The sequence below is a fragment of the Rhinolophus hipposideros genome, assembly GCF_964194185.1.
Source record: "Rhinolophus hipposideros genome assembly, chromosome: 15".
Classification (NCBI taxonomy): Eukaryota; Metazoa; Chordata; class Mammalia; order Chiroptera; family Rhinolophidae; genus Rhinolophus; species Rhinolophus hipposideros.
In genome coordinates this window covers 51,014,909-51,028,305 of record NC_138061.1, presented here as the reverse complement: position 1 = coordinate 51,028,305, position 13,397 = coordinate 51,014,909, and the positions used below count along the sequence as shown (strand labels likewise).

Here is a 13,397-nt window from a genome sequence, read left to right as displayed (position 1 = left end):
AAAATGCCTATTCTGGTTTTTGTCCATTAGTTTTTCAACTGGATTGACTTTTTCATATTAAGGAGTTCATTACATACTTCGTGTATTTTATGTGTTGATGTCTATTTTATGTGTAAATATATTTTTCCATTCTGGAATTTGTCTTTCCAATGTACTTTCCATTCAGTGTCTCCCTCTCTGATCATTCCATTCCCATCAGCACAAAAACAAACATCTCAAAGCAATCCCTATCAAAATACTAAAGACTTCTCTCACAGAACTAGAACAAATAATCCCAAAATTTATATGGAACCATAAAAGACCCCAAACAGCCATGGCAATCCTGAGAAATGAGAACAAAGGGGGAGGTATCATGCCACCTGATACTAAATCATACTATAAGGCCATAATAATCAAAACAGCATGCTAATGGCATAAAAACAGACACAGAGATCAATGGAACAAAATAGAGAGTCCAGAAATAAATGCATCTCTATATGGTCATTTAATCTATGACAATGGAAACAAGAATTTACATTGGGGTAAAGACAGTCTATTCAATGGAAAACTGGACACATACATGCAAAAAAATGAAACTGGAACACCTTACACAATATACAAGAATAAACTCAAAATGGATTAAAGACTTAAATGTAAGACTCGAAACCATAAAACTCCTAGAAGAAAGTACAGGAAGTAAACACAGACATTACCCTTAATAATATTTTTACTGACATATCTCCTCAAGCAAGGAAACAAAAAAATAAATAAATAAACAAATGGGACTACATTAAACTAAAAAGTTTTTTCAACAGCAAAGGTAACCATCAACAAAACAAAAAGACATCCTACTGAAATGGGAGAAGATATTTGCCAATGATACATCGAATAAGGGGTTAATATCCAAAATTTATTTAAAAAACTCATACAACTCGACACCAAAAAAACAAACAACTGGGTCGGCCCAGTGGCTCAGGCGGTTAGAGATCCGTGCTCCTAACTCCGAAGGCTGCCGGTTTGATTCCCACATGGGCCAGTGGGCTCTCAACCACAAGGTTGCCGGTTCAACTCTTCGAGTCCTGCAAGGGATGGTGGGCTCCGCCCCCTGCAACTAAGATTGAACACAGCACCTTGAACTGAGCTGCCACCGAGCTCTCGGATGGCTCAGTTGGTTGGAGCTTGTCCTCTCAACCTCAAGGTTGCTGGTTCGACTCCTGCAAAGAATGGTGGGCTGCACCCCCTGCAACTAGCAACGGCAACTGGACTTGGAGCTGAGCTGCGCCCTCCACAGTAAGATCGAAAGGACAACATCTTGACAAAAAAGTCCTGGAAGTACACACTGTTCCCCGATAAAGTCCTGTTCCTCTTCCCCAATTAAAAAAACAACAACAACAATAACAAAAACCAACCCAATTAAAAAACGGGCAGAGGACTTCACAGACATCTCCAAAAAGGCCATACAGATGCCCAATAGACATGAAAAACTGCTCAGCGTCACTAGTCGTGAGAGAAATGCAAATAAAAACCACAATGAGATACCACCTCACTCCTGTCAGAATAGCCATCATCACTATATCAACAAACAAGTGTTGACGAGGATATGGAGAAAAGAGAACCTCCTTGCATTGTTGGTGGGACTGCAAATTGGTGCAGCCACTATGGAAAACAGTACGCAGGTTCCTCAAAAAATTAAAAATAGAACTACCTTATGACCCAGCAATTCCATTACTGGGTATTTATCCAAAGAAATCCAAAACCCTAATCTGAAAAAATATATGAACCCCTATGTTTACCACAGCGCTATTCATAATAGCCAACATATATGTTTACCACTGCGCTATTCATAATAGCCAACATATGGAAACAACCAAAATGCCGATCAATAGATGATTGGATAAAGAAATTGTGGTACATTTATACAATGGAGTATTACTCTGCCATAAAAAAGAATGAAATCTTACCATTTGCAACAACATGGATGGACCTAGAAGATATTTTGCCAAGTGAAATAAGTCAGACTGAGAAAGGCAAATACCACATGATCTCACTTATATGTGGAATCTAAAGAACAGAATAAACAAATACAACAAATAGACTCATAGATACAGAGAACAAACTGATGGTTGCTAGATGGGAGAGGGGTTGGGGGGATGGGTGATGAAGGTGAAGGGATTAGGAAGTACAAATTTGTAGTCACAAATAGTCACGGGGATGTGTAATACAGTATGGGGAATATAATCAATAATGTTGTACAAACTATGTAGGCTGTCGGATGGGTACTAGACTTATTGGGGGATCACTTCATAAATGATATAAATGCCTAACCACTGAACCTAATATAAAATAATAGTGAATGTCAACTATAGTTCATGTATATATATACATATATATATACACACACACATATGGTCACAGGATGTTAGAGTCCAGCATAGGGAGTATAATCAAGGGTACCGTAGTAGCTACATGCAGTGTCTGATGGGTAGTGGACTTGTTGGGGTTATCGCTTTGTGAGGGGTGTAAATGTCTAATCATTATGTTGCTTTGTACACCTGAAACTAACAAAATTAAATTATTTTTTTAAAAACTTATTACCAGTCCAAAAAAAAAAAGTAACCAACTATGGTGGAAACCACCCAAATGTCCATCAGCAGATAAATGGATAAACAAAATGTGATATTATATCCATACAATGAAATATTGCTTCACCATACAAAGGAAAGAAGTACTGATACATGCTACAATGTAAACATTGAAAACATGATAAATGAGGCAGTCAGTTACAAAATATCACAGTATATGATTCCTCTCATATGAAAGTCCAGAATAGGGAAATCTAGAGACAGAAAATAGATTAGTGGTTGCTTAGCATTGGAGAACTGGGGGACTGAAGGAATAGCTACATAGGGGTAGCTATTTAGCTAAAGGATACAGTGTTTCTTCTTAAGGTGATAAAATGTTCTAAAATTGACTGTGGTGATGGTTGCACATATCCGTGAATACACTAATACCACTGAACTATACACTTTAAATTTACATGGTATGTGAATTATATCTCAATGAAGTTGTTTTTTTAAATAATCCAATGAAATACAATTGCCAGAAATCCTCACATCCCCCTTAAGCTTTTGCTCTGCTTTTTAGCCAAACCTTACAGAAGAATCAGTCTATACTTTGTTTCTGTCTTGACTTCTTTAATTACTGTTTCTCTCTTTAAAGCTCCTTCTTTCTGAGTTCATTTTCCTTTTTTCCTTAGTCTATCCCTTAGTAGTTTTCTCAACCAGGGCCTATCCATGGTAAACTCTCAGTCTTTTTCTTAAAATGTCTCATTTGCCTTCTCTCTTAGGTAGGTACATAATTCTACATTGACAATTACATTTCCTTAGTGCTTTCAAGGTACTATTGTACTATCTGCTCTCCTCTAATAGTTTCTCTTTATTCTAATCAATATTGTTTTTCCTCTGAGAATTTTCTTCCTTCCTTCAATCCTTCTTTCCTTCCTTCTTCCTGCCTTCTTTCTTTCCTTCCTTTCTTTTAAGCAGGGCACAGCTCACAGTGGCCCAAGCGGGGATCAAACCAGCAACTTTGGTGCCATCAGCACCACGCTCTAACCAACTGAGCCAAACGGCCACCCTCCTCTGAGAATCTCTTATGGACTGGGTTGAGAGTGGGTGGTTGTTTCACAGTTGCTTCTGGAAGGTATTCCAATGATATTGCTACCCAAGATCAAAAATTTTTTTAAAACTTTGAGATATAATTTTCATATCAAATTCACTCCTTTTAAGTATACAAGTCAACAATTTTTAGTAAATTTATAGAGTTGTGCAAACATCATCAGAATCTAACTTTAGAATAATTTCATAACTCAAAAAAGGTCCCTCATATTCATTTGCAGTCCCAAGACCTTTTTTTTCCTTATTTATTCACAGCCAGCCTGAGAGAAACAGGATTTCTTAATATCTCCCTCTGCCAGTGTAGATTTTTTTTCTAGTTGATCTGTTCACTGAAGGCGCAGCCCAGACCCAGACTTTATAAACAAGGCCTCTATTCCAAACTTCAGCTCAGAAAAGCCCCAAGGGTCATCCCCCACCCGCAGTACCTGCTTAAATTTAAGTCCCCAGATTCTCAAGATGATACTCCCCACCCTCTCCACAGGCAGCTGCAGTGTCAGCTTACCACTCTCAGTTTCAGTTCCCACTTGGGCTCTAGCACTTGAGGATTTCACTTTCTTTTAAGCTTGATTATGCATGAGGATTTCACTTTCTTTCTTTTAAGCTTGATTATGCACTTGACAAAAATTGTTTTATTTTCTATTTCCTCTCTCCTTTTTAGATGCTTGTAGCAAAAGGGTTTTCAGGTTGTACTACTCTACTACTCCACTACCCAGCTAAAACGCTTTGACCCACTCCAACTAAACAGCTGTCTTCATTTCCCCACTTAAAACTACATTTGTCAATGATGCCAAACCTTGCCAAACCCAACGGTCAATTCTCAGTCCGCATCTTACCTTTCAGCAGCAAATGACAGCTGATGACTCCTGCCTTCCTGAAATTCTTTCTTCATCTAGTTTCAGGATGCCACACTGTCCTGGCTAATCTCCAACCTCACTACTGCTCTTTCTCATTGTGTTTTGGTGGCTCCTACTCTGACTTCCTTTTAAATATTGGTAAGCTCCAAGGTGCAGTCTTCAAGTCTATTCTTTATTCTCAACACTCACTTTCTAAGTGATGTCATCTAATCCCATGGCTTTAAATAATATCTCTATACTGAACACCCTCAAATTCGTATTTCCAGTCCTGACATCATTCCACAGCTACAGATTTGTATACACAGCTGCCCACTCAACATCTCTACTTGGTAGCTAGTAGTTTTTTATTTTTTTATTTCTATATATTTCAAAACCTACTCTGCCATCTTCACTGTAAGTCTCCCCACTAGCAGTTTTCTTAAACCTGTAACATACAAAATAAAGCCCTTCATTTAACCCCCAAAATCTGCTCCTTCTCAAGTATTTCTCACCTTAGTAAATTGCACCCAGTTTCTGAAGCCAACAAGTTAAGAGGTACCCAGAATTCCTCTTTCTCTCAACTCACATCCAATCCTATTGACTCTACTTCAAAATGTACCCCAAATCTGACTATTTATCACACCTCTACCACTACTAGCCTAAACCAAACCAAGATCATTTCCTACCTGAACTACTGCAACAATCTAACAGGACTCCCTACTTTTACTCTTGAATCCAGCAAAGTGACCTCTTTTTTTAAAATAAATATTTTTTAAAAATTATTAGAGAATGGGGAGAGCATATGCAAAAAATTTTTTGAAGTAGTATTTTTAGTAATCACATTTGTAACAAGTGTTAGTGTTGTTGTACTAACAACACTATTGTGTATAATAAGGAATAAAATAAATGACAATTTGTGGCTTATTCCAATATTCTAATTCTATCATCCCCATAGCCTTAAGAATCAAGATTCTTGGTGTGGAAGAAAAGAGATACAGATATAATAGAGGCTCTGCAGTCTTGAATTTGAAGTACAAATGTAAACGAACGAAGTATTTTATCTTTAATATACGTAGATATGTATTTCTCAGCTATGTGCACAGAAAAGGCCTAGAAAGTGTCCAATTAGGTAGCAATGAGCATCCCTAGTCCTCAGATTACAGTAAAAAAACATCATTTCTCACCAACAAAATAAAGGATTTCTTGGGAAAAAATGGCTAATTCCTGGTCGGGGGTATAAAAAGGATAAGACAAGCCTGGTACATCTTATCATACCTAAAGATTACTAGCCCATGTCAGAAGGACTCAGGAGTCAATGGTGAGGCTCCCACTGGGCAAAGATGGACATTCTCAATTTCAATAATGATGAAAATTATGGTGGATTGAAACCCATCAAATATGTTTAAAACCATGACTCATACTGATACTAAAAAGAATTGGTCACCTTCAGAAGGTAACAGAGGATCAATTTATTCCCTTGTGAACTGGTAAATAAAGGTAAAGAATCAACCATTTTTTCTACATGAATTGCACAGTTGGTAACCAAATAACAGATGAATGAATGAAAAAGAAAAAAATTAATTAGAGCATCACCATTTTGTAAACCCAACAAATTAATATACATATATATTAAGCATCAACAACTGCTAACATCACAAAAACAGAAAAAATCAGACAATATGTGCCTCTTATAGTCTTGCCCCACACTACCCAAAGGGATTAGACATGAATCTGGCTGCCAATTTGTAGGATATACAAATTGGAAAGAGGAACATATTGAACTGTAACGTGAATATGCAACCAGGAGAATTGAGACTGTGGGAAACTATTCAGGTCAATTGGCTTGGGTTCTTCAATGATAAATAGTAAGAAAAAGAAAGAGATAGAGAGGGAATCTGTAGACTTAAAAGACACATCAAGTTGGTTTTTTAATAGGCAAAACTAAACTGTGGTGTCTAGGGATGTACCTTTAAGTGTAAACTATTTTTAAAAACACAAGAAAATGGTTACTATAAAAGTTAGGATAATGGTTATTATGGGGGGAGGGAGAGTTATCACTAAATTGGAGCATATGGAAGGGGCTCTTGGGGTGCGTGGCAGAGTTCTATTTCTTGATCTGGGTTGTAGTTATAAGGGGGTTAACATAATAATTTACTAAGCCATACATTTGTATGATTTTTGTATGTGTTTTATATTATATTGAAAATATCCATCACACTGGTGCAGCCGCTATGGAAGGCAGTGTGGAGGTTCCTCAAGAAATTACGAATAGAATTACCATATGACCCAGCAATCCCTCTCCTGGGTATCTACCCCAAAAATATAAAAGCATTTCTCTATAATAGAGACACGTGTACGCCAATGTTCATTGCAGCTTTGTTTACGGTGGCCAAGACATGGAAACAACCAAAATGTCCTTCGATAGATGAATGGATAAAGAAGTTGTGGTATATATACACAATGGAATACTATTCGGCGTTAAGGAAAGATGATATAGGAGCATTTGTGACAACATGGATGGATCAAGAGAGAATAATGCTAAGTGAAATAAGTCAGACAGAAAAAGCAGAGAACCCTATGATTTCACTGATATGTGGTATATAAACCAAAAAGAACAAGACAAACAAATGAGAAACAAAAACTCATAGACACAGACAATAATTTAGTGGTTACCAGAGGGTAAGGGGGTGGGGGGTGGGTGATGAGGGTAAAGGGGATCAAATATATGGTGATGGAAGGAGAACTGACTCTGGGTGGTGAACACACAATGGGATTTATAGACGATGTAATACAGAATTGTACACCTGAAATCTATGTAAATTTACTAACAATTGTCACCCCAATAAAATTAATTAAAAAAAAAATATCCATCACATAAACAAACAAATAAGTGGGATCCTTACTCCCCAACTTAAAACTCCCCCCAATGGCTTCTCACTGCAACTAAAATCAAATTTATACTTCTTACTATGGCTTACAAAGCACTGCATGATGGCTCCTGCCTGTGTTTCTACCTTATCGTCTCCACTCCTCACTCTGCTAGCCACTCTGGTCTTGCTCTTCCTCACATCCACCAAATTAAGTTCTCCATCAGGAACCTTTGCACTTGTGTGCTCTATCTAAGACACTCTTCTCCCAGGCCTCGGAATAGCTCCCTTCATCATTTCACTGTTCAAAATATCTCTTCAGAGAGGCTTTTCTTGACCAATATATTTAAAACAGCTCCCTACCTCCTCACCATTCTCTACATCCTTACTCTGCTTTTTTTTAAATTAGTTTCAGGTGTACAAAACAATGTAATAGACATTTACACCCCTCTCCAAGTGATAACCTCCCACCCCCAATTTACCATCCCTCTGACATCGTATAATATATAGCTGTTACAATTCCATTGATTCTATTCCCTATGCTGTACTCCACATCCCATGACTACATATATATAATATTATAGTTGACATTCAATATTCTTCAGCTTCAGGTGTATAAAGCAGTGGTCAAGCATCTACATCGTCCATGAAGTGGTCTCCCTAATAAGACAAGTGTCCATCTGACACCCTACAAAATCTTTACAACATTATTGATTATATTCCCCAAACTGTCTTTCATTTCCCAGTGGCAATCTTGTGGTTACTGATTGTGCTTTCGAATCCCTTCATCTTCTCCCTCATCCCCACCCCCTCCTAAATAGCAACCCTCAGTTTTTCCTCTATATCTCTGAGCCTATTTTTGTTTGATTTGCTCATTTATTCTGTTCTTTAGATTCCACATATAAGTGAGATCATATGGTATTTGTCTTTCTCTGACTTATTTTACTTGGCATAATGTTCTCTAGGTCCATCCATGTTTTATTTCTTGTCTATTTGCCTATTTGTTATTTCCTGTGTACTCCACTAGATAGTAAGCTCCATGGGGGCAGAGACTTGGCCTGTTTGTTTACTGTTTCATCTCCAAATTCTAGAATAGTATCTGACACGTAACAGTACAAAATAAATATTTTTTGAGTGAGCGAATGAATGAATGAATTCACTATACTGCTTCTCAGAGTATTCCAACACAAAGGGTTAAGGAGAGCCTCTTAGACTCTTTCCCCAGGCTTACAGTCAATGCTAAAAATGTGCATTCTGGACACCCAATAAAAATGTCAGAAAGCGACTCTTCCATTACCACACACCCTACCCACAGTTATACTTTCTTCTTTGTTTACCAAAAAGACACACAACATTCTAATACTGCCCTCCTGTAATGGGCATTCATTCAAAGACAGAAGTTTATTAGATCATGTACCACCAAAGTTTCTATCATTTATGTGGTTTTCCTTTGAATATCATTTCTTTTCATAACTGGTGACACCCACACTTAACCAATAAGTCCTACTAAGTGCCCGACCCAGAGGAAAGAGGGAAGTCAGAGAAGACGAATAATCCTGAAGTCCCTTCTTCCTGTTTCTCCCTTAAGGTAGGCTCAGTAGGATTGAAATAATTATTGAAAATATATGTCTATTTAAACAAGAAAACAAACAAACAAAAAACACCACCTCAAATTCACAGAAAGAGAAAGAACCCAGGTACCAAGATAGGTCAATAATCCACAGAGTGGACATTAGCAGCACCTGTAACCTGGAAAAATGAAAACAAAATACAGAAAGGTGGGGGGAAGAGGAAAAGGGATCTGAGAGGTAGGCAGGGGAGAAAAAAAGAAAAGGAAACGGGCCCTTATACATTCCTAATCATTCGTTTCATCACACAAATTTTAGGTTTCCAAATACATACCTCTGCATCTGAACAGTAGAGCTAGGCCCGTTCTGTACATCTCCTTGGCCAAACTGGCCATATGCACCCTGGCCACAAGGGGCCTGTGCTATTGAGGCTGGAGGTGCCCCAGAAGAAGATGGGGCTCTTGACACACCTGAGGGTAAAGGACAGAAACTCAGTGATTGGGAAATGACTTTCTCCTCCATCCTTAGCAAGCAATGCAAAACAAGGATCAACAGGCTCAGACCTTCACTGGCCCATTACCACAACTTTGTAATGAAAAGGACAGCATCAGCATGCAAGTCTAGCCACACAGATTCTGAACACCAGAGAGCTTCCACTCTCCTAGGAAGGGATAGTACAAGTGAAGCTGTAGCCAGAGCCACAATAATGTAGGGGTTTCCTATGATCACCATACACTCTCACTCAGTCCAGAATAGTCTAATGTTCTTACCCCTAGACAAAAAGTCAGTTCTTTTAAGGAAAAGATCCTACTCCAGAAACTAGAAACTTAGAGCATATATGAAAAAGGTGGCACAGAAAATGAAAAAGGTGGGCACCTCTTGGGGAGACTATTCTGCCAACCTCCTTTTCATATATTCTACTTATCCTAAACATTTTCTTTTCATCCACTTCTAAGTTTTAACTTTCCCAATAGCACATGGCCCAGAAAAATGTTTCCACAGGTTGGAGACTTTGCTTTTGTCCAACAGTTCAGTCAGGAGAGTTGGCCTGCAGTTCCATTACTGCTTCCACCTATGTCTTCACAAAAGCTGGACGCCATCCTTTCCACTCATCAGCACTGCTATGAAAGCTACTTCTGCCACCCCGATCGTCCTGTCTGAATATTACCCCCAACCATCCTTCCCACATGAAATTCACGAAGAAAGCAATTAGTTACTTGACACATTACTTTGGAAATGTTGCTGACCCCCGTTCAAACATTTGTTTTTCTTTTGTTCTGCCCTTAGTAGAGATTAGACAATACAGAACCTATCCACAGAGACATGATGAATCTGAACCTGCTCACTAGACATCACAGAGCCAGATATGTTTTCCTCTCAATAACAAAGCTTCCTCTTGAGGCAACGCCAAACTCCATCTTGATAAGCCAGGACTTGACAGATCAGAGGTGGACTCTGTCCAGCCAAAGTCCTAACCCAGAGTAAGCCTCTTCCAGAGACCTGAGACCTAATCTTATCACTTCATGAATTTTTTTCTAAGTTATAATTAAAATGGTAATAATGGTAATATTTCATTTCCCATTTCTCAACTATGCCTCCTTGGTGCCTTCTTTACCCATATCTCTGTATGTAATTTACTCTCCTGAAAAGTATACAGCATTTGGCATATCCTAAGTCCTCAGCTAGCCTAACTAAAGATCTACAGCTAACAATTTTCTAAAAGGCCCTTATGGATAGATAATCTGTAGAACACCAGCTGCTCTTCTTGAAAAAGTAATGTAAAAGCCAAACACTGATTTTAAGGCAGCACCAGATTAACCTTCTCTTATTGCCCTGATATCACAGAGCCTCTAAGAAGAGGAAACTCAAACAAAGGGAAACAAATTATATCAACAGAAAGATATGAGAGGCACCAAAAATCAGGCACACAAACACCACCCTTTTCAACCACGAACTAGCTCCCCATGTCCCCGAGTCATTTATAGATAGAACCGTTAGTCTAATGAGAGGCACTATCAATATACTTGAGGAACAAGTAATTTCAGGAAGACTTTAGGTCAATAGGAAATATTCAATTCTGGTCACAGGCTCTGAAGGAGCTATGACCACAACCCTTCCATTCATCTGTGAATAATGCAGCAAGGTGAGGCTGCACAGGGTGACACCCACAGGAAACGAAGTGCCACTGAACGTGGAAGATGTGCTCCTACTAAAGGTCTTAAGGCAAAAACACAGTCACCTTATGTAAAACCAGGGAGGGGCAGACTGCCCACAGGGCTCTCAGTGACCAAGAGCCAGATTCATGTTCCTCAATCCAAGTCACCCAGCTCTCTAGGAAACTGAGGTAGGGCAATACAACCCAACCAAAAGACTACTGATTCCCCTCCTTAGCTCCTTAGCAAACTTGGAAACATACCTGGGGGAGGTGGTTGCTGATAGCCTGGTACTGGCCCATTGTAGGCTCCAAAGGGGGTGGCAGGAGCTGTGGACCCTGGTTGCCCACCATAGCTGGATTGATGATACCCTGGATAGATGGGCTGGGGCTGCCCAAATGGCGGCACAGGTGGAGCTGACTGGTTGACGTTCATTATGACAGCATCCCCGACTTGGTCTCACCTATTTGATGAGAGAGAAGAAAAGAAATTAGTCAAAATCAACTCTCTAAACAGAGAGCAACTATTCAGGGTAGGAAGAACATATAAAAAAAAGGATTGACCTTATCAGGTAGTGATCAGCCTAATCATTCCTACACTACCACAGGATCTTTGTAATTTTCTGCCCCAGCCAGTAGCCAGATTACCTCCTCAAAGTAAGGATTTTGTTACGGAACCCCATGCTTTGTTACTGCCAAGAGGGTATAAATTTCAACTTCAGATAGGCCCACTGGAATGGAACAGTAGCCTCCACTCCCCAGTGGTATGATTTCTAGTGTCTAGACACACAAGGAGTCCTGCCACTGATGAACTACTGTGATATTGCAGGTAAATGAAACAATGTTCCCACTTTCCATTCATTCACTCTAGCACCCATTCATTCAACAAACACTGAATACCCTCTAGTGTGCTAGTCATTTTTAATCACCCAGGCTACATGTCTAAAACACAGCAGGTAAATTCCCTTCCCCTCAAAAGACACATTTTAGAATAACTGATTAGAGAAATAACAGTCTTTGACTAAACTGCAATAATCAAAACGCTACTCTATCTCCAGTCTTCCCACCAAAAGAGTGTATGGACCTTAGAAATGAAACATTAAAATCATTAAATGTAAAGGACACCTATACTCTAGCAAGGTACCAGATTAGAACTGAGTGCAGGCCAGGGATAAAAAGCTTCTCACAATAACCTTGGGAAACTGTTCAAGGATCAGCAGCAAAGTTAGATTTCATGGAAAAAACATCATTCACCTCATCCATAAAGCAGAGGAACTATGAGGATTCCAAATCCCAATGCATTTTTCCAACTCTCCTGTTTCTGCTCTCCTTATATACTTGTCATGAATCTAGGCCACCACCAAAATTGTTACAATCTTGCCCAGCAACAGAGGAATTAGAGGGCCTTTCCTGGGTCCTTCCAAGAACAGGATTACCTGCTCACGTCCACTCTAAACAGCCCTATCATTCCAACTATCATACAGACAGAAGAGGCCCAGGAAGCAGGAGATCTCACAGCTGCTGCAGTGGAACGATGGGCCTCTCCCCTTTGCTAGGAAGGGGCATCTTGACTATAGACAAGCCGAGGTGCTGCTGGACTAGAACTCTTTAGACTCAAAGCCATCTCAGACATTGTTCTTCCAAATCCTAAACCTTACAGAGGTCACAACACTAAGCTTAACGATGTTCCCCTCCCGTTCATCTTCCTAAAGTCAGTATGGGAGTGGGAGGGAGAGGGAAAGAGCTTCTTCTCCAGGAAATAATTCCCTCAAACACACACAAGAGTTTGGTGCAGGCTCAAGTTTCCATTCCATTCTGTGTGGACAGCCGAGGGTGACAACGCAGTGGGCGGGGCAAGCTTCCTAGAACTCTGGAAGTAGTCGAGCTGTGGAAGCTGGGAGCGCTGGGGGTCGAGACTGAGAAGGCAAGCCAGCTTCTTGGGCCACGACGAGACAGAGGGCTGACCCATGAAGCACAGAGATCGGGCGTCTTGCGCCCTACAGCAGGCTCGGGGCAGGAAGCGGGAGCCGGAATTTGGGCCGGGAGCAGAAGGGAGGGTAGGGTCTAAGGCTGATCTTGGATTGTGGATGCTTGAGGCGAGGGTCTCTCACCGGATCCCGCCCCCGGGCTCCTCCCTTCCTTCACAGATTGAACCCCGATCTGGCTAGTGATACCCCTGTCTCGCCTCGTCTTTCCTACCCCCCAAACTCCCGATGCCACTCCTCACCCGGCTCCAGATCCAGGTTCGACTTCGTTCCTAACGTCAAGGCTCCCAGGCTCAACTTCCGGTTCCGAGGGGGCTGGCGCGTCGCCCCCGGAAGTTC

General features: G+C 40.2%; 1 protein-coding gene across 4 annotated transcripts in view; it reads right to left on the bottom strand.

Moving 5' to 3' along the window:
- The window catches only part of SEC24C (SEC24 homolog C, COPII coat complex component), a 27,580-nt gene extending 14,183 nt beyond the window's left edge, over positions 1–13,397 (bottom strand). For 3 of the 4 annotated variants that reach the window (XM_081074004.1, XM_081074006.1, XM_081074007.1), the window contains exons 1-3: positions 13,301–13,397; positions 11,338–11,537; positions 9,256–9,391 (exon numbers count right to left, since the gene is read on the bottom strand). In XM_081074004.1, the coding sequence (XP_080930130.1) occupies positions 9,256–9,391; positions 11,338–11,509 (308 nt within the window). In that variant the 5' untranslated portion in view covers positions 11,510–11,537; positions 13,301–13,397. Of the gene's footprint in view, positions 1–9,255; positions 9,392–11,337; positions 11,538–12,853; positions 12,960–13,300 lie in introns of those variants that run through there. The other variant, XM_081074005.1, reaches the window with a different exon arrangement.